The 27,592-nt window shown below is 38.0% G+C and overlaps 1 protein-coding gene across 3 annotated transcripts in view; it reads right to left on the bottom strand.

The window, feature by feature from the left end:
- Positions 1-27,592, bottom strand: part of LOC117409553 (zinc finger protein 608) — a 45,432-nt gene that overhangs the window by 1,588 nt on the left and 16,252 nt on the right. For all 3 annotated transcript variants that reach the window (XM_034924660.2, XM_034924662.2, XM_034924661.2), the window contains 6 exons: positions 23,130-23,382; positions 6,589-6,676; positions 3,506-5,930; positions 2,146-2,560; positions 1,568-1,722; positions 484-634 (listed from right to left, as the gene is read on the bottom strand). In XM_034924660.2, the coding sequence (XP_034780551.2) occupies positions 484-634; positions 1,568-1,722; positions 2,146-2,560; positions 3,506-5,930; positions 6,589-6,676; positions 23,130-23,382 (3,487 nt within the window). The remainder of the gene's footprint in view (positions 1-483; positions 635-1,567; positions 1,723-2,145; positions 2,561-3,505; positions 5,931-6,588; positions 6,677-23,129; positions 23,383-27,592) is intronic.

Raw genomic sequence — 27,592 nt, 5'->3', positions numbered from 1 at the left:
GTAAATCTCCTTACTGGAAGGATTTCATTATATATAATGTCATTAACCTTTTAGCCCTTGTATGCCAGTAGGCAGCAAACTCTGATGGTTTTTGACAACCAACAAATTCACTGCCAATTAGGACAGGCTGCAAATATGGCTTGCAACAGTTCTCAGCTACACAATTGAATACAATTATTTTTAATGAGGGCCTTTTGTGGGGGGATTCTAGGGGTCTGTTAGGGCTCTAGTGCTTAGTTTAAAAAATGACCGGCAACAAACTTCAGTCATTAGTGAAAAAATAGGCTGACCAGCTCTGTGAAGACTAAGTTGGACATTGCTACAAAATATTCAAAGACATCTTCCATTAAAAATACAGAAGAGAAAAAAAAAACAACACTTCACATGTGATAAATTTGCAATTCAATGCATAGCTGTGTATTTTCTTAAACTTGGTTTATATAGAAGTAATAAAACAATACACTGAATACTTTTTGTTCTTACCAGGGTAAGGGTCATACTGGCCGGGTATGAGGGGATAGCCCATTCCGAGATGCGTGTGATGATGCGTGTGAAGGTGTCGTGCAAATGGGGAATGGCGATCTCTCTCCCGCTCTGCTTCTCTCTCTCGTTCAGAAGGGCCCCTCTCTGCAGGCTACAAAGATGAAACAAAGAAACTGGATCTTTAATTATTGCAGTACATACACCGTAAATTCCCAAATGGAGATTAAGGAAAAGATTGATGTTGTTTTAGTTTATTTTTTTTATCTAGACAACCAATAGTACCTTCTTGGTAAGGAAGCAAAGCTGCTAGTTTTGTATTGCCTCTGTAGTTTCTTTGAGGTGGTGGTGTGGGGGGGGGGGGGGGGGGTCTATACACCTCCCACTGTGCAAGTTCCTATTGTTTGTTTGTTTTGGGAAGTGCATGTCTGTGGTTGTCAGTGCTTTAGATCAACATGTTACATGATAAGATAAACACCCAATTGTAGGAACAAAGGCTGCATTCTTTTTTCTAAAGCACTCTGCCCTTCCAGGCAAGTTTGCATCACCTCTCGTCAAAACGTATCCATTTACACCTCCCATCCTCCTAAACTGAAAAGACGGGAGTCATATTGACATTTCAAGGTGTTCCTCTACCTTTAGAGCCACAGCACCTCCTCCTTCTATTTTGTTTCACTCATGCCCATGAAGCTCACAGCTCTGAGCTTCAACATTACACACAAATGATTGACACCTACTCTTATGCTGCAAGAATAACAACCCACTACGATGCTAGCTCATTCCATGTTTACACAAGACCACCCAGGAATACAATAACTAACTTAAAAAGAAAAGGGCTTGTAACCGGTTCAAATCCCACCTCAGCCACTGACTCATTGTGTGACCCTGAGCAAGTCACTTAACCTCCTTGTGCTCCGTCTTTCGGGTGAGACGTAGTTGTAAGTGACTCTTTAGCTGATGCATAGTTCACACACCCTAGTCTCTGCAAGTCGCCTTGGATAAAGGCGTCTGCTAAATAAATAATAATAATAATAATAATAATAATAATAATAATAATAATAAAAAAAGGAGATTTGAGTGGACTCACCCCAGGAGATTTGCTGCGATACTGATTGGCATGCTGCTGGAGCAAGTCTAGTGCTTTTGACTCTGAAGCCGGTTTAGTGCTTATGCTGGGGCTGGTGTTTGCTTTCTCCACTTCTTCTCTGCCTGCCATCTTCCCATAGATGGGGTAATGGAAACCTAGAAAACAAATGATGCCTTGCTCATTAGCGTCCATTATTGTGATAAAAACAGACAACATTACACGAAAATTAAATAAACAAAATCAGCCTAGGCGCTTCCCATTTTAATTGCATTTCAATCCAATACGTAATGTAGCAGAACATAATGTAGTATACAAACATAATGGGATGCAGTATCCCAGAAAACTTTAACTACAACCATTGTTGGACAACAGCAGAAAATTTTACATTTTAGTGGTCATTTTGCCATTCTGATTTAAAGTTTTATATATATATATATATATATATATATATATATATAACACTTTTGTTATATATATATATATATATATATATATATATATATATATATATATATATATATATATATATATATATATATATAAGTGTCAAGCTGGTCGGAGAGGAATCAGAGGCTTACCAGGGTAGCTGTGCATTAAAACAGGGGAGACAGCGCGGTAGGCTGGGTGGTTGGGATCATACATCTGCAAATAAGGATAGGCATGCTGGTACTGAATATAGGACTGGTGCTGGCTCATGGGTGATGAGACTGCAACCCGTGCACCTCGAGAGTCCTTCCCACTGACCGGCATCCTGCGATCGTCTGGTTTTTTACAGTCCTCCAAAGAGCCGGAATGAGAGTCCTGCTTTTTAAAGTCCTTGGACTCCTCCTTTATAGTGGCTTGTGAGACTGGAAGGTTGAGGCCAGCAATTTCCTTTTTGGTAGTCTTACTGAGACCGTCCTCTTTAGGCTTCTTATCGAGGTCTTCTGGTTTTTGTTGCTCTGTGTATTTGGGCTGGTAGACGTAATGGTGCCAAGATCGGGAATCCTGTTCCTGTAATAAATCAAATAAAACAAAACAAAACAAAACAAAACAAAAGGAAAAGTTGTCATGAGTCAAGTTTAGCTACAACCAGCCACAGAGTACTATACAACTTGTCTTTTGGAAGCAAAACCTTTGGAAACAAATTTAAGTTGAGAGATATCATAGGAATAACTGAGGAGGCAGATTTATTTTCTTCTGTGCCACCATATTATTATAATTTATTATGAAAAGTATGACTCCTCACACTTCAGAGTTGTATCCTTGTTTCATGTGTGATACTATATTAAAATTATAGAAAATGACCCCAAAGCATAATTAGACTTAAATCACATTACATTTAATAATAGAAAATGTACAGTACAACTCAGTTGTGTTACAAATCTGTTTTTAACTGCTTCTGTTGGTCTTTTTTTTTTTTTGCATGGAAATTTAATTTTCCACAGTCACACATTTAAATTCTACATTACAATACCAGGGACATTTCTGCTACTATTGCTTAGGGCATTGATAAGATTATTTCCAACCCATTTCACAAGGCTGTATGTGGTTATAAAGCAGAGGAAAATAATGCTGCTTAAAAATTGCTTACAGCAGTAATAAGATTACCTGTTAAATCAAAAACTCGCATTTAATTCTAGATTAATTTGGAAGTCTTTACAGTGTAACCTGTGTAACCTGAAGGATATTTAAAAATGGAGGATAAATCCCACAGATGACAAATGTATATGCAATGTAGCCATTAAAGAAGATTCAACCTTAAAAGTAATTCAGTGTTGTAATTGATTCTCATCTAGCACTAGATTTAGTTTTTGACAAGCTTTTCCAGTCTAATAAATCTCAATGCAAGGGGATTCGTTATGCCTCAAAATCTTGGCAGATTGGATTGTTTAAAAGGAGCAACACAGCTAAGCACATGGTGCAATAAAAGCTTATCTGTACTGGGAGATATCCTACCTGTTTGAACCTCAGTGTAGGATCCACCCCAGTTTGCTTCATAGAATCCATTACAGATTTCATTTCAACTGCTTCTTTGATCAGTTGGTGGTTCTCCATTTGCTTGGTTTTAAAATTTTCCGATTGCAACTGCTGCTGCTGCTGACGGCTCGACAGAATCTGGCATTTCCCAGTGTCCTCTGTTTTTATGGGAGCCCCAGGTCCAGCTTTACTGCTACATTTCTTGTTGGATTCCAGGGTGGCTGGAGCTTTTGAGATTGTGGCTGATGGGATTGTCTTCTGTTTCATGTCTTCCTTTCCTTGTTCTTTATGCTGGAGTTCAGCTTTCCTTTCTCCCTCCCAGGTGATCTGAGCCATTTTCTGCTCTGCCAACCGTTGGTCCTCATAATACTTCTCGTACTGCTGCCTATATGCAGCATTGGAGGACATTAAGGATTTCTGGTCCATATAAAGTCCATAGGCATATTGTCCATAATAAAGTGACTGGGCAAGTGCAGGGTGTCTCTGGGTAATCACAGATTGGTGCTGGGCCTGTAAATTTGAATTGATCATTTCACTCTTTTTAGAGTCTGAATTCAAGACCGCCACCTTCTCCTTTTTGTCATTTTCCTCCTCAAAACCCTCTTTCTTGGTTTTACTACCTGGTGGTGTGCCACCGTTTTCAGAGGCAGGGGCATTGCCCTGTCCAGAGTGCATATAGTTTGGGGAATAGTAAGGGTCATATCCATGGTAATAAGGAGACTGTGACTCCTTCACCTGGGCTGCTTGAACAGGGGTAGTTGGAAGGCTCTTGACTACACTCTCCTTATTGGAACTCATCTCCAATGGAGAGCTGGTCTTGGACCTCAAGCCTTCCGAACGGCTGTCCGAGCCACCATCATCTGCAGCATCTGATATATCTGAATAGGCAGTACCATCACCCCCATTTTGAGTCAAGACAAGTATTGGGGTCATGGGGGATTGTCCATTGCACTCCAGTCTGGATGAGTTCCCTATTGAGGGGCTGGGGGCATTATCCGTAAATGTGTAGACCTTATCGGCCTCTGCTTTTATGCTGGCCATCCTGCTCTCTTGAGATTCAGATAGGCCGTTTGCTAGCACCTCACTTTTGTTCAAGTGTTCCTTTAAAAAATGCCCTGGTAACTCTTTCCCAGCGTTCTTGGGGTCCTCAATCTTTGCGAGTTTTGTTTCTATTTTGGAGTTCCCTGCTTCTTTGCCTTCCTTTTCTTTCAACTTCCGCTTCTCCTTTTTTTTCTTGTCTTTGAGTGAGACCAGGGCAGGGTTTACAGTACTGGGTTCTCCCATTATTGTAGGCTTTGGTTGAATGGGCTTCAAGGGAGGGCTCTTTGGTGTTGCCTGGACAACTGTGGTCGTCAGTGAAGGCAAGCCTGGAATTGTACCTGTGGTGGTGGCAGTGAAGGTGGCAGTAGGGATGGCTATCAACTGGGGAGGGGGAGGGGCTGGAGCAATAGGCCTGGTGGTCTTGGGCTTGGATAAGGATTTATCCAATTTCCCATTGCTTGCTTTTTTTCCCTTGTCCTTGTCACCCACACACTTCTTGTCAATCATACCCTCAGCTTCAAGTTTTGGCATCTCCGCAGCCGGATTACCATCAGCAGCAGCGACACAGTTTTCCAAAGCTGCGGCCATGTTTGAGATGACAGGAAAGTTATTTAGATCATTGGTAAGTCCCTTCTTTTTACCAGTGTTCTTGCCAGCCTTAGAATTCATCACAGGACTCTGGGCACTGTTAAGCACTTCCCTTTTGCCCTTTGGTGTTCCTGGTGCACTTAAGCTGCCAGGAGAATTTGGACCTTTTGGAGAACCAAAGCCTGTTTCTGTGCATTCCAGAGCCACATTGCTCAGGGCCTCATCACAGTCAGAAATTTTATCCTCACTCTCTGGCTCAAACTCCATCTTATTTTCTGGGTCTAAGTGTGCGTGTGCCTGGTGGTACCGCAGCCCATTGATGTGCTTGTATTTCTTGTTACAGTTGGGATGAGGGCAGTCTATGAGCACTGGAGAGGAGCAACCTTGCTCCAAAAAAGAAGCCTCAGACCTCCCTTGAGGGGTGGTGGGTGTGCTCCTAGAGTTTGTGCGAACCCGCTTTCCAAGTTTTATGTCTTCTGAGCTGCAGTTGAGATCCAGCTCCATGGACAGCTTGTTCTTCCGCTTGTTGGTGGATGTTGGGCTGGCCTTTATCTCCTCCAAGGTGCAGTTTGGGGGTGTCCGCCGGCCACTACTGGAGTTTAGGCTCCCCCGCCTCCCTTTACCATTGGCCCCGCCACGGTTCTTGTTTTGCAGTCCCCTCATCTCAGTAAAGCTGGGGTCCGCACCAGGAGGGTTGGCAGCCACAGGGCGTGCCCGTTTGCCTCTGCCCCGGCCGACTCGCATCTCAAGGTCACTTGTTGGCGATTCACAAAACCTAATGGCAAAGGGATACAAATTATTTTCCACCAGAAAGTACTGAATGAGATAAAACTTTCTTATTTAAAAAATGTGTTAGAAAATAAAAAATAAATAAAAAAATGAATTAACCATATTAAAAATTAAAATGCACCTTTATTAGCAGTTCATTAATATCTTATGGCTATGACATTGGAAGAAAGCCTTTTCTTCTAACAATAAATGTAATTACAACAGGATTTAACATTCTAATACTTTAAACAGAGGGGGCTTATAGTTAGCTTAGATCCATATAAAATCAGAGTGGAATGTATGCTAAAGTCTTTGGAAGTCAAATTAAGCCTTTGTTTACCACAAACAGCTGAAAAAAAAGGACGTCTCCTATGGCTCTCAGGTCCTCAGGTTAATTTGTCAAGTAGAATGACCAAATGCACCATTTGTTTTATGCCAGAAACATACATGGTCTATTCAATTGACCTAAACAGATGCAGATACTTAGGTAAACAACTTAAGAAACCAAATCTATTGTAGAACACTGAAGCTATTGGCCTGAAAAAATAGTGTGCATCTGGAGGGAATGCTTGGGTAGTTTAGCACTCTTGCCATCAAAATTACCCTACAACTATACAGGGTCATGAAGCATATTTTAAATTCCAGCAATGAAAACAATCCATTACCTGGGAGGGGCCCAGTCATGTTTTGTGCAATCCAGTAGTGTCCCCACATAGGTCTTGTTCCTCCATGTCACATTCACCACAAGGACACCTGCAACCCAAAAATAAAAAAGGGCATGGTTATGTTATGACTAGAACAGGTAGAAGCAAGCCTGGCATTAAAATGTACACTTTCTTTTCATTCTGTTTTCAAAAGCTGCGGTCTGCCTCCTTCCTCTTTTTGGGTTTCACTGACCTCAAGCAAGGCCCCACAGGAAATTGTTTTTTTAGTGTGTAATCGAGATACAGCTGACAGAAGGAAATGGGTTTTCGCCACGTCCTGCTGTAAAACAGCAACACTCACCTCTTAATTTTGCTATTATTACACGTAATTGCTTTTTCTTGGCAGGCAGCCAGCATATGCCGAGCGCCAGTCAGCAGTGCTTAAAGCTGATATTGACCAGGAAACATCTTCTATTTTGTTTCCACTAATGGAGAAACAACCTACCAAAAACCTTTGGTCTCTTATCAAAACCTACAACCGAGAGCCATCTCAGCTTATCTGTACATTCTGACGGGACAAAATAGCCTTCTCAAAACAGGTTCATTATAGCTTGCCCCACATTTCCCATTTAAATCACAGTTCAAAACAGCTCACAAGAAACATATTACACAAACATGTATTCAGCTACAATTGGTACTAAAATGTTGTTTTTCTTATGTACAGAAAACACTGAGACCAGCCCTAGAATGACCAATCCTTGCCAAATATATAACAAAGAAAATCTGTATGCGAGTTGGAAGTATATTTGTTATTGGTACATTGGTTGTACCCTAAACATTTTATTCATTCAACTATGGATGATATCTGCCTGCCTAAAAGGGTGTTACTACAGTAGCTACACAAGCTAATCTTTGTACCAGTAATGCCTCATGTGCAATGGAAAAATACATAATTAAAACTGCTTAAAAAAGGGAACATAAAAGAAACACTAACTCTCCATTCAAAGCACAGCAATAAAATTAAAAACAGGAAAAGTCAGCACAGACACTTAACGTTTGTCTGCAGTGAAAGGCTTTTGTTAGAGCGAATTCCCAGAAGGGTTTCATGTTTCCAACAAAAGCTGCCAGTCCGATTGGCTGGCTCCTGCTGGGAGCACTGAACTGTGATTGGCTCTCCAGAGCCCTGCACCAGAAAGTACAAAGAGCAAGTAGCTTGGATAAATGAACATGAAAGACAACGATGCAGCACTAGCAGAGTGTGTGCAAAGGGGTTTATCAGGCAAGAATAAACTAAATAATGAAGGGGTCTGGGGTGAAACCGAGAGAGAGTAAACCAAAGACTTGCTTGTTTACCAATGGCGGCTTGTCAGCAGAATGAAAAGATTTCTGTTTAACTGCTTTACACACAATTATAAAAAAAAAAAATGAAATACAATACAATAGGCTATACAGCGTGGTAGCTTTTTCTAGTGGTCTGAATATATTTTAACATTGTAACATTAACTACCTCTACTTACTTTACTATAAAATACCTGTCTCTTCCTTTCATGCCATTAGTTGAAAGGGAGCTACATCTGTGCTTTCGCAGAAATGATGTACCCGTTTTGTGGCTGTCGTTCACAAAAACATAAAGACAGGTTTTACAAGCAACGAATCCAGTCACTTGTTTATTATTTTCATTTGCTATGATTCCAAAAGAATTCCACGCTTCTGATTTACCTTTCAAACTATTACCCACTACTTGATATAAACCCTGAGCTATCTTTTGTTTCACTTCGTCCACAGACATTTTTAATATCACCAAGGAGACATGATAAGATCTTGCGACGTATCTAACAAGCGAGAACATTGCTTAGTCAGCTGACTAGTCCCTAATCGCCTCCTGCTTTAGTAATGGAAATACTGGTACATTTACCTTCCAATACGTTATTTGTGAAAGGGTTACATACGAGTATGATGAAAGGACAGAAAATGTTTTAGGCGATTCAAATTCAGACCCAAAAAATATTTTTTTTGACCCGCTCCCGAAGCGCAAACCGTGAAAGTTCACATTCCGACCCGAACCCGACCCGCTTTTGCGGGTCACCCGCGGGCTCTGAGGGTACCCGACCCGATGCAGGACTCAAAGGTAAGGCATTCTAGCAAAAAAATAAATAAATTATTGTCTGCCTCAGGCTGCTTTTGCAGTATCATCCTTTGTTGCCAATTCCATACACATGTTTCTGTACCCGACCCATTTCATGTGTTCTTGTGTGGGAAGCCTGAAAAATCAAATTACTGATGCAGCTTCAGAATTAAAACAATCATAGGTAAAAGTATCAATTTAAAACTAGCTGCCGACTTCATACATCAGGTAAACGTTTTCTCTTAGGGACAGCTTAACAATAAATCAAGCCTGCTTTCAGATACTACAGTAGAGCACATATTATGCATGCCTTTACAAACTATAAATGTATGCTTAAAAACAACTTGGAGTCCATTTTAAGTTAGCGAGAGGTTCTTAGTTTGTTTTTGACATGACAGTGATAGAAGCTACTTAAATGAGTATTTTCTTTTATACATTATGGAACATTGTATTATGAGGCCATTATTCCAGTTGTCAGAAAAAATAATAAGTCCTTTTCTGCTATGATTCACTGTAGGATTATGGTGCTGCTACCATACGGAGCAAAAAAAAAAAAAAGAAAACTGATGAAGACAACTGGTGTTTTTGCATATTATACAGAGTTTGAATTAAATACTTGCACACAGTTATGATGGTTTTTATTATTTGGTACTCTAAGTGGCACAATTAAAATACAATTTTCGGATTAGAGAGTATTCTGACAGCCCCACACCTTCAGCATTAACTATGCAAAGCTGTGAAATCCATCAACTTGTCCTATTAACATCTAACAGAAACACTGCATGGAAATTGCACTGTTGGGAAGATGTAACATTTGTATAAATTACAATGAGATTAAACAATACGCTGTTTGTGTTTTTCTTTGTTGTAGAGCGTGTGGTAGTAATAGTACTTGTATCACAATATTGTTTTAAATGTGGGTACTCCCTGAATGTTGAATAATCCCTTTATAAAGATAATTTTCATTTTTAACATATTGTGCTGCATGGCATCTAAAATGTATTACTCAAAAACCTATTGCAGTGCGTGTTCCAGTATTACAAGATAACACAGTGTTTTCCATCACTGTCAAATCCCCCACGACAGTAACTCTGTTCTAAAGCCCAATGAGCTATATTGATTAGGAAAAATCATTCAGCTTCTTGGAAAACTAGACTCAACCTTATTCACGACCATCCATTTCTTTCTTGTGAGGAGACACTTGGTCAATAATAAATTGACTGGTCAGCTAAAACCATATGTGGTTGCATAGGCAGTCTGCCATATGTGGTTGCATATGCAAGCTACATACTACAGTGATTCTAATACTGTATATAATATTTCTGGCACTATACATGTGTAGAATGCAGGTTCAAACAGTGCTAAATCACATAATCAAAACATACTAAATATAAAATACTAAATATAAAATACATTTTAGCTTTAAAAATATAACAACTTCAAGCCATGTAGTCATAATAAATTAATTATCTGCATTTGTAAACTAAGATTGTTTTAACATTTAAGCCATTTAAAGTTAAATTAATAAAACTAATTGTAAGAAGTATCTTTGGATAAACCACAAGTCACACATACTGAATCCCTATATATAGGGCTATGTACTGCTGTATGCACTCTAGTCAATGTACTGCACAGAGTCTATACTACATGACCTTTAGTATACAAAACATATATATTGAACTTTGCCATCAATAAAACTGCTTTAAAAAGCAACAAGAGCTGTGCAATTCCAAAATAAATACATATTACAGTTTAAGTTGCATTCACTACTTCTGTTAGCTTTAGCCACCTGCAAAACTGGACTTAGCCATCATGACTTGCATTGTTTTGGTTTATTCACAAGGTTACATTTAAAACCAGGCCTACAAGAATAGATAATTACAGTGTTCCTTTCATCTAATCACGCTGTAAACAAGATGTAGAGTACTGCCACACAGTACAAGGTGATCTGCTAGGACACACAAAAAAAAAAAAGCTTATTTCAAGTTTTGGTCAGTCTCCAGAAAATTGTGCTCGATACCACCACCAGCAGTCTTGCCTACAGTGTCTTCCTTATGGTGAACACCCCCCACAGTACAGTACATGGCTGCACATCAATTACCATAAGTATTAGCATTGAGGACTTTCATTTCGCCCGTCACCCTCATTTCCCGCTGTTACTTTAATTACAGGATCACTGAAACTGTTTATTACAACCCCTACTTATAAAAAAAGCAAAGCCATGCAGGATGCAAATTACTGTAGTCATTTTTAGAATGATACAAAGCATTAGTCTGTTGGGCTGAATGAATAGACAAACACCCCTGAAGCAATCAATACAACCAAATGATCTAAACTGTTTTGCTAACCTCCAGACTAACATTTTGTCATTTTAACCTTCCCTTAAATAAAACGATGGGAAGCAGAGATGTTTATAGGTCTGCAGCAACACGGGTTCATGCCATGTACTATTCCCAGAAATGTATTAAAGCCTGTTTTGGAAGTGCTGCACTATTTGTGCCAGCCTCAGGCCCTTTTCATCTGCTGCTTCCAAGACAAACAAAAAGCATTCATAAGGCCTTGTTGGCTGCCAGCTGCAGTCTCCATAAATTATCAGCCTCTTAACAAGATCTTTTTTTTTTTTTTTTTTTGCAGAAGGGTGCCAAGAATTTATTTCACCAGTCCTTTAAATGTTATCCAAAAAACAGAAATATGAAGTAGTCACACCATTTAAGGTTCTTGATGAATAAACCACTGTAGACAACATTAAACCTGAATTGCACAGCCTTTGTTCAGTACTCCAATATGATAAATGGTATCACCTAATTTAAAATTGAAAGAGACTTCTAGGTCGAAAGATTTGTCATTGAATTTAAATGCAGCACTACTGAGTATGTAATAATTATGGATAATTTAAAAACATGGCAAAGCTTTAGAAATAACAGCATTGTATATTAATTAATTCACATTATTTCCATACTAGATAAGACTGCAGACATGTATTTTTCTATATCTAGCACAAAAGCAAAGAAAAACACATTGCTTAAATGTGTTAGTTTAACTTATATCAGATTCCACAATCATATAGCCTTTCAACAGAGGCCAATGGCTGTTCTCACATTTTACCCCCTGCCCAGCATTTCAAAGTTCTTCTCATCTTTATGAAGAAAAAAAAGGCAACTACAGTTCAATCATGTGCTTTGAGACCAGAGCCCTCCTGTAAACAAGCCTAATGGAGTGCAACTAATAGAGTTCCTCAGGAGCATGGGCAGTTAACAGGGTCTTTGTCAGCACTCACTGAAGCAAGTTGGGGGAGGGGGAACAGGAGTATGGGGAGCAGGGTAAAACAAACCGTTTGACAAAACTACCACTTACAGTAGCTGGTATTAGGTTGGTGGGTTAGGTAAATAACCCATGTGTATACCAAAAAAAAAGTTAGTTAATGTTAATGTTATCTTTAAAAAAAAAAAGAAGAAAAAAAAAAAGACTTAAGTTTGATTACTGGGATGTTAAATGTCAAAAGAAATCAAGACAGTATTTAATTTGAGGTTTGAAAAGCTATCTCTCCTGTAGCAAGTGGGAAAGCACTATCTAACCTGGTATTTGTCTTGAACTAACTTTACAACTTGCACTGCCCAGAGGAGAACAGACTATCTGGAATGCACTGCAAGTGGTAAGGACACTGCTGGTCTAATGTATGCAGTACATCATGCCTTGACAGAGAAACAGGCACAATACAGCTATAATAAATACCTTCCATGGCCACCATTTGCATAATCACGGTGAATTGTTCCATCTTTGGTAAGGCAGACTTCTGGAGATAAAATACACTACAGTATGTGGGAGTAAAAACATTCACATATAAATTATCGACTGCATTTTGGCCTCATCTGAAATACTGGTCTTTCCAGCTGATAAACTCTGACCCTGGTGGCATATCAACCCCTTTCACAAAAGGCAGGAACATTATTGCTTTGCACTGGGGACTGCAGTGAGAGCCAATCAATCAAGCCTCTTGACAGCTTTCACAGGTTTTTTTTTTAGCAAACTCAATCCAGTCTTGCTAGCTTCCATTGTTAATTTATCTCCTCTTATCCAGGAAATTCGAGAGTGGTCTTTGTCTATTTAAATTATAGTCTAAGTTTACACAAAGCAAACTGGAAGTGTAACAAATTTAAAGCAGTGATGTAAACCAAGTTTCATAAAAATCAAGAAAAAAAAAAGTATTTCAAGCACCACAAATTTCTAGTTTCAACCGAGGCTTATAAAAAGACTATTACAGTATGAATATAGAAAGGGGAAAAAGGACAATTACTGGTACACTATATTTATTTGTCATAATCCACCTTTCACTCCTGAAATACTTATAAAAATCACAAATATAATCCAACCATAATACAACTTTGCAAAAGAAACAGCACAAGAAATGTGATCTATTAAGGCATTATCTCCTTAAGTCAAGGGTGTTTAGGGCCTTTTCATAGTCCCAGGCATCTATTCTCTATTAAAAATATGTATTCCATTTTGCTGGAGTATTTTCCTTGAAGATTGGATAGAGCTGGTAAGATATTTACTGAGCTTAGTGGAATGCTGATGGCTAAGAGAACAGCAGCCTCCATCTGTTTAATCCCCCTGATACAGCAGCTACTCCTTTCAGCTGTCACTCACCGAAGCCCTGCTTTGCCCTGCTAGACGCTGTGAAAGCCAAGCACATATTTACAGATATTTCAAAGGATTTGTTCTCATGCATTGCCAATGTTTTCCTGCTTCCCAGTTATAGCCTCTGTGTCCTGAATTGCAAATGTAACATTGATTTTGTTAACACATTTGCATTTTATAGCATGATGGTAATTCATTTGAATATAAAAGACATCATGATTAGCTTTCTGTATGCAAACATTTATGGAATGCATGTTTTGTTTGACAGTTTTACACTAGACTCTTTGTTACAATGTCACCCCGGACTCGAGGTTAAATTATTGGATCGTGAGTGTTCATTACAAATTCATAATATTGGTAACATGAATTAAAATATTTCCTCCCAAAGGCAGCATTAGAATATAAATATAATTCTTCATATAAAAAAGTGTAACAAAAACAAACCACCACAAAAAGAGTTTAGCAATGCTGATTTGCAAATACTATGGCTTATTTTAGAGGGCCTCACACATTGCCCTTCTAAATGAATACATAATGCAATAGCTTTGTGACCTGACCTGCTTAATTCAGTTCTATATGCACTTCCTTTTTCATAAAGGAAGGAGAGACCATTTACTGTAATTAATGTTTCAGAAAAAGGATCGTCTTGAGAAAAATGTTCTTGTAAAATATTAGTCACACAAACCAAGTCCTATATTTAAAACAAAACAAAACAAAACAAAAAAACACACACAACACTACAAAACCTACCTAGAAAAAAGTACAAAGGCAAATAAAACCAATACAATGGTGGCAGTGATTCTGTGAGCAACGTTGCTCTGCAATTAACTTTTGCTCAAATCAATATGCACAGAAGAGTTGCTGACCCAACTCAAAAGACAGATTCCAAGGCACTGTGGAATTTAATGAGCATCCAACTACAATGTTCTTGCATAGGCACTTAGCCACTAGAGTAAGCCCTTTTGAGAGACGTGTCATTCTTTTGCACCAGGCATGATACAGCTAAAGCACGTTCATTATTCATTGTACAAAATAGTGTAGATGTTTCGCAAATTCATTTTCATGCTATACATTTCTGATAAGAGCTACAGTAGCTATAAGTGTGCCTACTATCATGTAAATTCAAGCACATGTTTCAATTCATCTAAAAATAAATTGTTTTTAAAGATATGTTACAATCTGTTCTTTATCACATAGTGGTGGGGCGGGGTTACCTACTCAAAGCACTCAATTGTAAAAGAATGAGATTAATTATTCAAAACAAGCCAACACGTTTTGACCATTTTGGTTCCATTTGGCTATACTGAGAAAGCTGGTTTCAATGAGCTAAGCCCTGCCATACCCATGGGACTGCTTTATTTTCTCCTAGCAAATCCCAAGTGCATTCATTTCCTGACCTTCCTACTAATATAAACCACAGGTCTACCTGCACATGATGATCTCCTGACGGGAACATAGTCCCCTGTAATAGCCCCCTGTAAATGTACAAAGGTACATTACATGTTGTCCTGTCACCCGTTTAACCTGTGTTAGTCTGAATTGTGTTAAAAGTACATGGTCACTGTAATGTTTAAAATGTATATTGTGGACACTTCAGTTAAGTTAAATACTAATAATGTATTCATTCACTACAGGTTTGAAATGGCACTCCAATGAATCAGACCTGCAATTCACTCAGTGCTTTTCATTCACTTGCTTTGTTGCATGAACAGTTTTTCAATAGATTAATGTTTCATTTTAAAAGATATAACCTGTAAAAACATAGACCTATGACACCCTTGTTGCATTTCCAATAGATTGTATAGGTTACCTCCCTAGGATGAATCTGAATCTGTGACAAAGGTGGCCCAGAGGTGCACACAATATTCTTTAAAACCACAAGAACCCCATTGAAAGATCAGATTAATTGTTTTAGCACCTGAATATAATGACCACATTCTGAGCAAAGTCTGGAGTTTAATGTACTGTACCGTCTATCCTGGGTTTTTATATATTTTTAAATGCATTTTAGCCAACTCATTTCTAGCTGGGTGTGTAAAACAGGATTCAGACCACCCACACGGAGTGACAATACACTCTGCCACTCACTTCCCTTCTCCCAAGAAAGGAACAAGAGTATGCTGCATGCAATTACATTTTAGCTTTCTGTTCACGAACAGTCTCCAGCTGGGAAAATGGAGTGTGTACAGTATGCTCTGGCTTCAACTGACATCTCTCATAAATTGCAACAGAAACACTGCCTTCAGCACCTTAATAGCCAACAGAACACAGATCTACACATCAGCACACAGCATGGTAGAGAATCGATGGTGACTGGAAAAGAATACTTCAAGCTATGAAAAGGTCAACTGAATACAGTGCCTGATTAAAATAAAAGCTGCTTTCCCCCCCCAAATAGCTTTCAAAAGGTTGAATCGTCTATAACTGGGAGTGTTTTAAAATGTTTAAACCAGAGAATAGAGCTTACATGCTGAAAAAAGGAGGGGGGTTACAACAAAAAAAGAATACTACATTATAAATGAAAATGTATATTTTAGGCTTACAATTTTAAATCTTTTTTAAATCTCCTATTTATCAACTTGGCATTAGTCCAATAGTTTCATGATGAAACACATTTCTGCTCACAAAGCTGAAGTGCAAGTAAAACTTTATCAACAGCAGCATTCCATGCAAGTGCACCAACAACCACGGGAAAACCTACAGCCGGCTCCTACTTAAATAGAACATCCGTTAAAGGATTTAAAAAAAATAAAAAATAAAATAAAAATACCTCAAACTATGCTTTAAAAGGAGCAAGCAAGTCACTCCTTCAATTCAGGGCACTTTGCCAGCAATCTGTCAGAGGGCAGGAAAAGGTCTTTAATCTTGATTCCTCTGCTAGTAAACTCAGAGTCACACTTAATTCATTTCAGTTTATTGCACCAATATACAGCAATTAATTTACTACTGCCTCTAAATCCTAGATAAAATTACAATGTTCATTAATGTGCCGTGACATTATTGCTACAGTAGTAGGATTCTATCACTAACATGTAATGACTTGAAACGTTTGGTGTACCTGACACACCACGGAGGACTTTGGCTCTCCCATTTTAGCACAAAGTTACAGGGTATCCAAGGCATCTCCAGGCAAACAAAACATTATTCATGAACTCTTTCTACAGCAAATAAAACACTAGGCAATCAAAACCTCCCTTTTTAGTTTGTCGTAGTTGCCGCCAGGGAGTTGACTAAAACAAACCTTTAAGAGTAAAAAAAACTGACCCAAAGCATTCCAATCACCATATTCTAAATCTTTTATCACAAAATCTGTTGATAGACCGATACAGATTTAAAACAGACACACAAACAAAAACACAGATATCCAAGATTAAGAGAGAAAAACAATAATAAAAATTAAAGCTACAAGACAGACGCAGAAGCCCTAAACCTACCTTCAAGCAACAAACAAATTAGCAGCTTTTCCTGCAACACACTGCTTGTCCAAATAGACACTGCATTTCACAAAGGCTGTTCCTGCTGCACACTTCAAAGAGAACACCTCAGGGATGCCAAACATTTTCTCCATCTTATTTCATGTCACTTTCTTGTCTAGACTGGCATAGCATTTTTTACCTTTTCATACCTATACCCCTTGAGCAAACAACATTCAGACTTCTGGTAAGGACTTGAGGCAGGGAGGTTATGACAAGCACATTCAAAATACAGTGCTCTGTTGCATACAACCCTCTACAATTTATTAAAATAAACGATTTCTGAAAAAATAATAATGTATAACTAGGGCTTCTGTTTTTCAGGTTTTATTAATTGTATTTTTTAGTGCTTATTTTTTAGCTATTTTCAAGTTTGGGGCGGGTTTAAAGTATTCAGAACGAATCAATGATAGATGCAAGTCAGGAAGGCGGGACATTGCCCAGCAGCATTGGGAAATGTATTTATTATTATTTTTGTAGTAGGTTTTATTTTTTAATGGGAATAGGGTAAAGTCAACGTGAATTGATTAACCATTTCCACAGTTTTTCCTGTGTTTATTGGCTATCCACCAATTTCATTTTTTTTTGCAAAATCGGGGGTGTTTAATCGGGTTTTATCGGTTAAAACCGAAAATCAGAAGCCCTATGTATAACATTAGCTGTCTATACTTTTTTACTGACAGAAAAAAGACAAAAGGACAAATACATTGTTCATTAATAAATCACAAACTTGATACCCCCCAACTGAGATGACAGTTTGTTTACAGAGAATGGCTACTTGTATCTAGTGTGCCTTACACCACAGTTTTTGGGGCCAAATAAGTCACAATAGCTATGAAAATTCAAAACAGAGAAGTCAAAATCTATAAAATCATCCAAATGATCAAATTCCCAATGGGGCTTTGCAATGATTATTTGGTGCACTGGTAAAGCCTAACACAAGCCAACAATCCAACGACAAAAAAGGCAATGCATTTTATTACTGTACCTCTAATAAAAACTACATTCAAATGTCATGCTTCTTTGTTCAGTAAGTCGCAGAATATGGTCCATTATCCCTTAAGGCTACTGTACAAGCAGCTGATGCTCCGCACTAACACAGTTTAACTAGATTCACTTTTACAGTACAAACCTGACCACAGTCCACTGAAGGTAAAAGTGTATCCGCCGGACTATTGCCGATGTTGGTTCAAATTTTTTGAATAAATTCGATAAACCGATAATAAATGTGCTGTAAATTTAACTGCATCTTGGGAAGACTGATGTTTTTTCATGCCTGTGTTTTAGGAAGCTTTATCCAAAATAAACACTGTTACATACTCAAATTTTAGAACTTCAAATACTTTCACTTTTGTGTCTAAAAAACACTGGGCTGATTCATAACAGATGGTACATTCCAGTGAAATTATTGATATCCGTTTTCATTGCTTGTTTAATTAAGGATTATGGTTCATGCATAAAGTTTTTTTTTTATTATTTGCTTTATTCACAAGCATTTTTACAGACATCTAGGGGAAATACAGTGACATTAAACTCGAACACCATTACAAATATTTAGTAACCAACGCTGTTACAGTGGTAAGAATTCGTGTCTGAATCTAAACCAGAAGAATTTAGGAGGTTACTGTTTAGTATATGGAAAGTAATTTACCACATTTTGACCATATATTCCATTCCCTTCATGGAACAGAAAGAAGTCTGGATTCCAAAAAAACACTAACAGATGGTTCAAATGCACCCTGGCCACACAAGCACACAATGGTCATATGGTTAACTTCCAACAAGGCTGGGCTGCTCAGTTTAGATAAAATTGCACTGCAACAGACAAATGAACAAAACGCCACTTTATGTCCATCAAAAAACTTTGGTGGAAAATGTATAAAGTACAAGTGATTTCAACCTTATGGTACATTGAAATGTTAAACCTAATCTGGTGTTTGTACAGTTACAGGACATGAACACAGAATAGACCAAATGTCAGAGTTTTATAAGTCAAAGCCAATGGTACAGTAGCAAACGTTTTTCAAATATTCCAACTGTACAAATTCTGTACACTTCAGGACATAAATAGGAACAAATCGATATAAAACCACTTGGGTAATATACTGGTGATTTCCAAATGACCTTTTCTAACCCAATGCTGTTAGCTTCATATTAGAAAACTTAATAAAAGGTTAAAAAAATCTCCAATACACAAATTCTTAACAATAGAATCCTCACTTTAGTTAGATTTCAGTGTGTTTTAACCCAGGACTCCAGAAGAAAGCTGCCAGCCAGCCAGCCAGCCAGCCAATCTTTTCAATATCTTGGCAACCCACAGCAATGCATATATGCAGCGAATGCTACGGATGAAAAATAAATCTGAATGTGATTAAGCAACTAGTAAATTAAAACCACAAATTACTGGAAAACCAGAGGCTTATTTAAATGTTGATGATAAAATACTTTTCAGGATTCTGTTGTTTTTGAATAGCACTAATGCTAATGCTGAAAGGTATTAATGAAAAAAAGGTTGCCTTAGCAACACTGCTGTTAATGAAACTACTGTGCTATAAAGTCTTCTACTGTGAAGTCTTATGCTAAGCCCTGGGCCTTTCCACAAACACTCATTGAAATATATCACACATGTAAGTAGGGCTTGAATATTTCAGGTTTTATTTTTTGATTAGTTTGGGGGTCGGTTTTTATTATTATTTGGCAAAATCGGTTATTTTCGGTTATTAAAAATAAACACCACTCAAACACATCATATTTCAGTTACTACAACACATTGACTGTACGTTTCACTAATATGTAAACAAACGTGTTGAAGAGAGGATGTCCACATTAGGATTCCGGCAATGTAGAACTCGTTTTACACCACGTTTCTATCGCACTACAGTTAATGGTTTTGTTTCTGCCCACCCCATCATTTGGCATACCGTACTGCAGTAATTAATCTCAGCACACAACAAGTTATTTACATTTTTTCCAAACATTTAAACATTCATCATGGTACTCGGATTAAGGTTTGATATTTATGTAGCTATAATAATAATAATAATAATAATAATAATAATAATAATAATAATAATAATAATAATAATAATAATAATGGCAGTCGTACACAAGAAAAACTTTAATATGCATTCGTAGAAGCATATCTGTACATATATTTATTATAACTTTTTTCAGTTCATCACTGAATAAAACCGTAACATCAAAACAAACTGGTGACACCATGTTGCTGGTTTGTTTGGGTTCGTGGTTGTTAAGCCTGTTGCTAAGCAAGTTACACACTGACATTCCTAGCATATTACTTTGTTCCACAAAATTGCTGATTGCTCAGTTGCAATGTCTTTACACATGGGCCAGCTTCTGGAAGCCATTTTCTTTATGTAGAAAGACAGTGGGGGGGGGGGGGTGGGGGGGGCGGTTCAGTTATCAATCGAGTAAAACAGAAAACTTCAAGCCCTACACATAAGGTATGAGGGTTTTTAAAATTCCCCAAAATAAAAAAAAGAATAAATAAGCTAGCAAGACTATTTAAAAAAAAAATTAAATGTAATCTTAAATCATTGCGATATAGAAAAAGATCCATATTCCGAATACCAAAAAATGATTCTCCAATGAAATTACACACAACAAGTCAATCCTTGCACTTGGGTTCTTACCCAGAGCCCTTGCAAGCTCAATGCTGCCTCATTTCCTCATCTTAAAGTGCTAGTAAATGACAATTTGGCTTGTCATGCCATGCTGCTGAATGCGACTAAAGCTGTTGAGTGAAGCAAGTGTTGCTGTATGCAACTACACCCTGAACGCTCCCAGCAGTACCCCTCCCCCACCCACCTTGATACTGCAGCAAGCCGCTTCACATTCTGCTAGCCGCAGACCAATCAGCTCCAGTCAGATTTTCTCCTCTTTCTCCCTTTTGCCTACAGTATGTTAATTCAAACAATGAATAACTTTACTGTGTATGTAGAAGAGGCTCTGGGGAGCCAGTATTGGATTTAATTCTGTTGGTGGGATGCAGGTAATGTAGTATTGCAGTTTAGGAGATTCACACACAATATTGTCTGCCCTTTAATTCAGTTGGCTGGCACCTATCCAAGATGCTGAGTGCCATTCGCTATGCTGCATTTAAATAAGGGCATTGTTTAGCTGGTTTTCCATGTAAAGGCAGAGTCAGCTTTGTAGTGATGTTTAAATTAAAATGATTCACAACAGCTTGAACACATGACACACATTTACAACCAAAAATTGTTTAACATTATCAATTTTCAGATCAGTACAATTATCCCCCCCCCCCCCCCCCCGAAATAAACCTGGTCCCTCAGGGGGATGGGGCCTTGATTTTCTTTGCAGATTCATTACACAAACCGTCTCCAAAGGCCAAGCTCAAGATTTAAGGTCTGTGTTATAAGCAGTGAGCTTGTAGTTCACACATCACTGATCATAATACAATCACACAAGCACATTTCAATCAATGTAACATTAACAACAAAGCAAAATTCTTATTATAACAACAACAACTTACAAAAAATGAAAAGCAGCCATTTCCATATTAGAAAGGACAAAAGACTCACACAGCTGCTTCGAAAAGCACAAACCTTGACCCTAAACCCTTGATGTCCTCTTGTATTTCTAGAGGCAAACCGTACTGCAGTGTGAGCAACATCTTCTAAAGCTTTCCAGGCCAATGGTATCTGTTCCCCAGTAAGGAAGAATGCTCGCATTCAACCAGACATCTGATCTCCTTGTAAAAATGCATGCTGTAGGCGCAATGCTTTTCAGAGTTCAGAATGTCTTTACTAATGATTATAGGGCATGAAACAGCAAGCCACGCCACATTTATTTTTTATTTCATGACAAAAGGCCAACACAACTAGAATGGTACGGCAGACAGGAATTCGGCTTTAAAAAACCCACACAAAAAAAAACACACCATACAACACACCACCACACACCACAGTATACCAAAAGCAAATCAAAATGTATGTACATGTACCCCAAATTGTGATTGCACAGTACTTCAGCAGTTCAGAAAGCCATACTACAATGAAACAAAATTGCAAACACTATAGACATGCTCAATTTAATCTTGACTCAGTAATATATACAATTCCACGTTTAGCTATCTTTTTTCACAGCTAAGACAGTTGTGTCCACACATCACTTTAGTTCTTTGGTTACCTGCAGATAAAGAATTTTCACTGAAACCATGACACCAATGAATGTGAAACTAAAAATCGCTCTTTATTTCTGCATTCAATCCTTAGATTAAAGAAACAAAACAAAACACAAAAACATGGGATTTTCATTGTCTACCAAAAATTATCTACAGCACGTCTGGTACAGTTTGTACTGCATTCCGTTCTCCAGAATTACAAGAAATCCTATATGCTCAAGGTTTAATCAGCCAGCTGATAAGAAATAAATAAGGAAACAAGACTCTGATATTCCTAAGAGAATAAAATGAAACTGGATATGTTTGAACAAGCAGTACAGCCCTTACTGTTCAATACACAGTACTGCAGCACAGAGTGCTTTACAATGCAGTGTATATTTCAGAGGTAAATTCCTTTCAATAAACTCGAGGAAGGACAAAAAACAAACAAAAAAAAACACAACTTTACAGGCACTGCTGTCAGTCAGGCAGAAAATCTGCACAGGGTCAGAAGACCAGTTTATTCTCCATGAACGATTACTAAAAGCCACTACAAGTCCTTTCATTCTACCACAGGGAAAAAAGAAAGAAAAAAAAAACACACATTCCAAAGCTGGTTAAACATTTCAATAAACAGCAGTTTAGCTGGACTCTGAACATAGCAGCTTCTTGAATTATTTTTGGTAAAATGAACTGTGCTGGCAAAATCCACAAAAAAACCAGAATGTCTCCTTAGTGTATCAGCACTACAACACCCCTTTATATATATATATATATATATATATAAAGGGCTTTATATATAAAGTCATTTTGACGGGTTGAGGTTTTCAAATTTAAATTACTCTGCATGTCTGAAAGTTATGTGGTTGTCCGTTTATGAACTACAGCCTACAGCTGAACAACATTTCACTTTTGTTGAGATTAAGAGGTAGGGGTCACCACCTAGGCATGTTGGATTTGAACCCTTTTACCCAAGGGTCTTTCAAATTCACAAGATTGGGGGCACCGACAACAAGTGATAACACTGAAAAACTGTTAACATCTTGGGTCTCAAACAACTAAAATGGAGTCGTCTGGAGTGAAATTACAGCTAAACCCTGTTTTTTTATTTCACACATTACAATTAAAATGCAAATGGGAAAAATAAATGATTGGGTAGAAAACAACCCAAGTTTCTTACCTTCTTCAGTTTCATGCCATACAATGCCCTCAAGGTTAACACTAGTTCCAGGTTCACACGGCCCAAGGCATTCTGGTTCCGTTACAACTCCAGCTTCACATGTATTTACTCCCATTGAACGAGTCCTTACTAACAGTTGTTCAGTTGGGGCAGAAATGTTTGAGGATGGAGAAAAACAGGAAGGCAGGAGTTGTGGTGGTATACTGCTGGAAATTGGTGGAGGAGGTGCAGGCACTGTAAACAAGGGATCCACCTAGAGAAGAAACATGTGAAAGAAAATTACTTTGGGCAATTTATACATCTGCAATAAGAGGTACTGTACATTCCAAGAAAAGGAAAGGGAAAAGAAAATATTACAACAAGGAATGTGTGATTTGTGGCTACCCAAGCATACTACAATTGCAAGCTTTCAGTAGACCATCAAAGCACTCATCTGTCAAGTATCCGTGCTCTGAATAATGGTTTTGTTAAGATTTCAAATGCTGCATGATTATTTTGCCGTGTTTTTTCACAGATGTTCTATTTTGTCATGGTGTCCTTTACCAGTACCAGCATACAATTCTTGTTGAGAACAGATATGTTCTGTGAATACCTCTTCCAAAACAATAGCTCTTATTTAAATATAAAATTCAGTACTGTACACCTCCAAATAGAAACCAGAAACACACTCAACTCAAGAATGTATATTTATGCAGTCAACAGTAAGTTAAACCAGCCTTTCCGAGATATAGTTAAGCCAGAAAAAAGGATATTATTTTCTACTATTCTGTGCTTGAGGCTAGACAGCAGCTATAACAATGATATCAAAATACATAAATGTTGTTTTGTGTCCTGCCTAATAAGATCAGTTTACTGTGCTCTTCTTTTAGGTCAGTAGCTGTTTTTTTCTTTTGGGGTGGGGGTAGTGGGTTGTAAGGGAAGGAAAGGTCAGGAAAGCAAGGGTCATTGTGAATGCTTTGTTATCTGCTAATGAATGCCTAATGTGCACCATATAGAGGGAGGGAGCAATAAACTGGTACTTGAGTCTTCCTCCAACAACATGGAGGGGGGGAAAGAAAAAAAAGTCATGCATTAAAAAAGCCTGGGGCTTGATGGAAAACTCCTTTAATGCGAGGCTCATTTTTTAACATTGACCAATTCTACTGCTGCTGCAGTAACTGTGATTTATTTAGTGTGTCTGTTATCACCACAGGTTCCTAGATGTCATGTGGGAACAAGCGGAACAAGTAACGAAGTCTAGAAATATAGTTAAATCCCTGGTAATGGACACAGATTTTATTTGCAAAATTCCAAGACGACGTACCAAACCAGACATTTATTGGTCAAATTAACTGTGCACCAAAACTGTAGCAGCAATGCAATTTTAAAAAAAGTCCCTTGTTACATTGTGAACATGTCACCAATATGGAAAGGAGATACAAAGTGTCATGTGGCCCTAGAGACAAGATCTTTTCAACCCTGCTTTATTGAGAGTATTCTATAAAAAGTGTACAATTTCACCTAATATTATTGCATTTTAAAAGACCTGTCCAGATTCTTTTTCAAGGAGTATCCTGAAAGATTACTGAAAGCCCATTAGAGAGCAGAGAGGCAGCCATCTCCATGGAAAAAAAAAGGCACACGAGTCAAACAGCTGGTGGTGTAAGCCTGTCAGATTGAAGAAAGTTAATGTCAAAAACAGACGTATAGCAGTTTATCACTGCTATTGAGACTTGATTATTCCCAGGTTTTGGTACTGTATATGCAGAGTAGCAGCCTTGCTATTCATCAAACAAAAAACAAGACAAAATAAAAACATGTGTTTAAAAAAAATAATAAAACTTCGGTTACAGAATACAACATGAAGGTGATAAAAGAACGGTGTGATGCAGCCTCATTGGAGTAACACATTTAGACAAAGATTAAAACACTGCAAAGGAGACTAAATGATCTGACACAATAGTGTGTGTGTGTGTGTGTGTGTGTGTGTGTTGGGGGGGCACAGTGGAGAACGGTAATTGGTTTTAATTAAAGTAACAATAGTTTTCACACTGCACAGACAAAAAAAGAAGGATGTGCCAATTGTTCAGAACAATTTCAAAACTGAAAAATGGTGCAAGTGTAGGATTGTTTCCTTACACACTGTTGAACAGCTGGGGCTAAATCTGAAGCTAATCTTTGGAAATGAAATACAGTAGCTATAATACAGCTGGAAAATCATTGTAATAAAATAGAGACTTTTCAAAAATGTGTGCTTTGCAATTACTGTTAAGTGCTTAACAAAACAAAAAGCATTCTGTAAAGTAATCTTAAAATGGAGTCAGTTCAGACAGCCGATAAAACGGCAAGAGTCATTTCAGCTGTATTTTAGACAGGAGGCAGGAAAATCATGTTAGAATGGAGGCCCATAGCTCATTTTACAGTCTGAGGGTTAGTTTAAGAACCCTGCTTCAGTGTAAAACATGAGATTAGGCAGTATAGTATGCTGGCCTGATAGCCGTATCTCATTGGGAACATGGGAACGGCACGCAACACAAAAAACAAAACACCCAAAAGCAACATGAAACCACCAATTCCAATAAAATCAAAAGACTTTCTGCTCATTGTATTTATCATAATATCAGATTTGACTGATGGTAGGAACAATTTAACAATCGTGGGACTTGATTAGGCTTGTTGAGGCTTCAAAAAAATGTGAAAGCTCATGTGGGGCCTCAGAGTGCACATGTTCAGACTTTCTGAATGAACAGGCTACTAACGCAGTTTATCAAACGTAATTTAAAAGCAACACTGACTTAGATTGCACCCCTATCCAATCATTAGTAGTCAGACAGCAGCCATGTGAACACATCAATTATGGGCGAGTGCCAAAAGCCCTTGAGATCCCAAAGATTAAACAGCCAATCCTCTGTTTTACAAGCGCACATCAAAGGGAATATTAATAAGAGGAGGGGGCGGTGTAAAAGCTTGTCATTGTAATTCAGCCACCCAACACAAGGTATTTTTCACTTCTCCTGAATCTTGACCTGGCCCATAAAAGAAGCTGGCAGGAACTACAAAAAGTGCCAATTTATGGGCACGTGTTTCATCAAACTTTAAGGGAGATTAAACCTCTGTATTGTAACACTTCTGTTGCTTAAATAGGACATACTGCACCTTTTCAGTCTACCTATTAAAAAGGGCCATTTCAAGTTGGTTTATTAACAATTCATGCCTTTAAAACAGAATATAAGGGAGAGAACAGTAATTTGAAAGGAGGATTTGGTTACATCCTGTTCAAATACACAGCTGCATATATTACACAAAGAGTACTAAAAATACACATCTACTAAGGCGCCAAACTGTAATCCAGAATCTCATATCAATAAGAGTTTAGAATCAACAGGGCTACCATTACAACCACCTCCCTCTCAAAACACCAGGGTTGATAAGTCAATTTTTTTCACTGCCTGGAGGAAGGTCACATTTCTACGATTAAAAGAGAACATATGGACAAAATCCTCACAGTTGCTGGATTAGTCACAGACCTTGTGGGTAAGATGAGAAAGCAAATGCTGCTCAACACAGAGATTTAGAACCACATCCACCACAGCAAATGCTTTGCTTACCAAATTATGCACGCACTCTTAGACTAACCAATATGAGAAGTAATTTCTCATGACTGCACAAAACATTAGTATATGTATTTGCAATATCCTCACTGAACAAAACATATATACATGTGGAATTTCCTTTGTTAAATTGTTTAAATAATCTGCAAGCACAGAGCGAGGTATCTTTTAAAGTTCTTACATGTATTTTCCCTGCAATGTTTAGAATCCTTAATTTAAAATCCACTGCAAATAATAGGTTAGACCATTAGCTTACAGCTTCCTCGATTTGAATAAACAATCAAGTTCCTAAAGAGACTGAAGATACTGTACCCTGTCATGTACTAAAACATTTGAAGCCAAAGTATCAAATAGCTTCATGTGTGCATGTAAGCTTTGCCACTCTCTCTTCTCTGTCATCCTGTCAATCACTAGGTGAAAGCATGCAGAAAAATCATTCATTACTTCTGTTGCAATGGGTCATCAACTTTGTTTTTTTGAATTATCACCTAGCAAAACTTGACATTTAGCACTTCACTGTAAATCCAATATACTGCATTCAAACCAAAGCTCAATGAAAACACGTCACAAATAGAAAGTCAGCAGCACTCCAGATACAGTTCATGCTGTGTGAGTCACACTAGCTCACGCCACCACCACCATGGTGCTTTCCTGCAGCTTTCACTCTGTCTTCATGCTACTCTCCTGCACATTACACTGTACTCTCACACTGCCTTCACACAACTCTTATTGTGGTCATGGAGGGAACCTGGGCATTACAGACAGCAATATGTGTTGAATGGATGTAAACACATTCGCAACAACGGAGGGCCATCCGATAAAGTGGAGAGGGAAGAGAGAGTTGTGTGCGTTGTTACACAATACATTTCTGCT

This window comes from Acipenser ruthenus, chromosome 1 (genome assembly GCF_902713425.1).
Source record: "Acipenser ruthenus chromosome 1, fAciRut3.2 maternal haplotype, whole genome shotgun sequence".
Classification (NCBI taxonomy): Eukaryota; Metazoa; Chordata; class Actinopteri; order Acipenseriformes; family Acipenseridae; genus Acipenser; species Acipenser ruthenus.
Note: the sequence above shows the minus strand (reverse complement) of the source record. Positions and strands in the feature narration are given on the sequence as shown.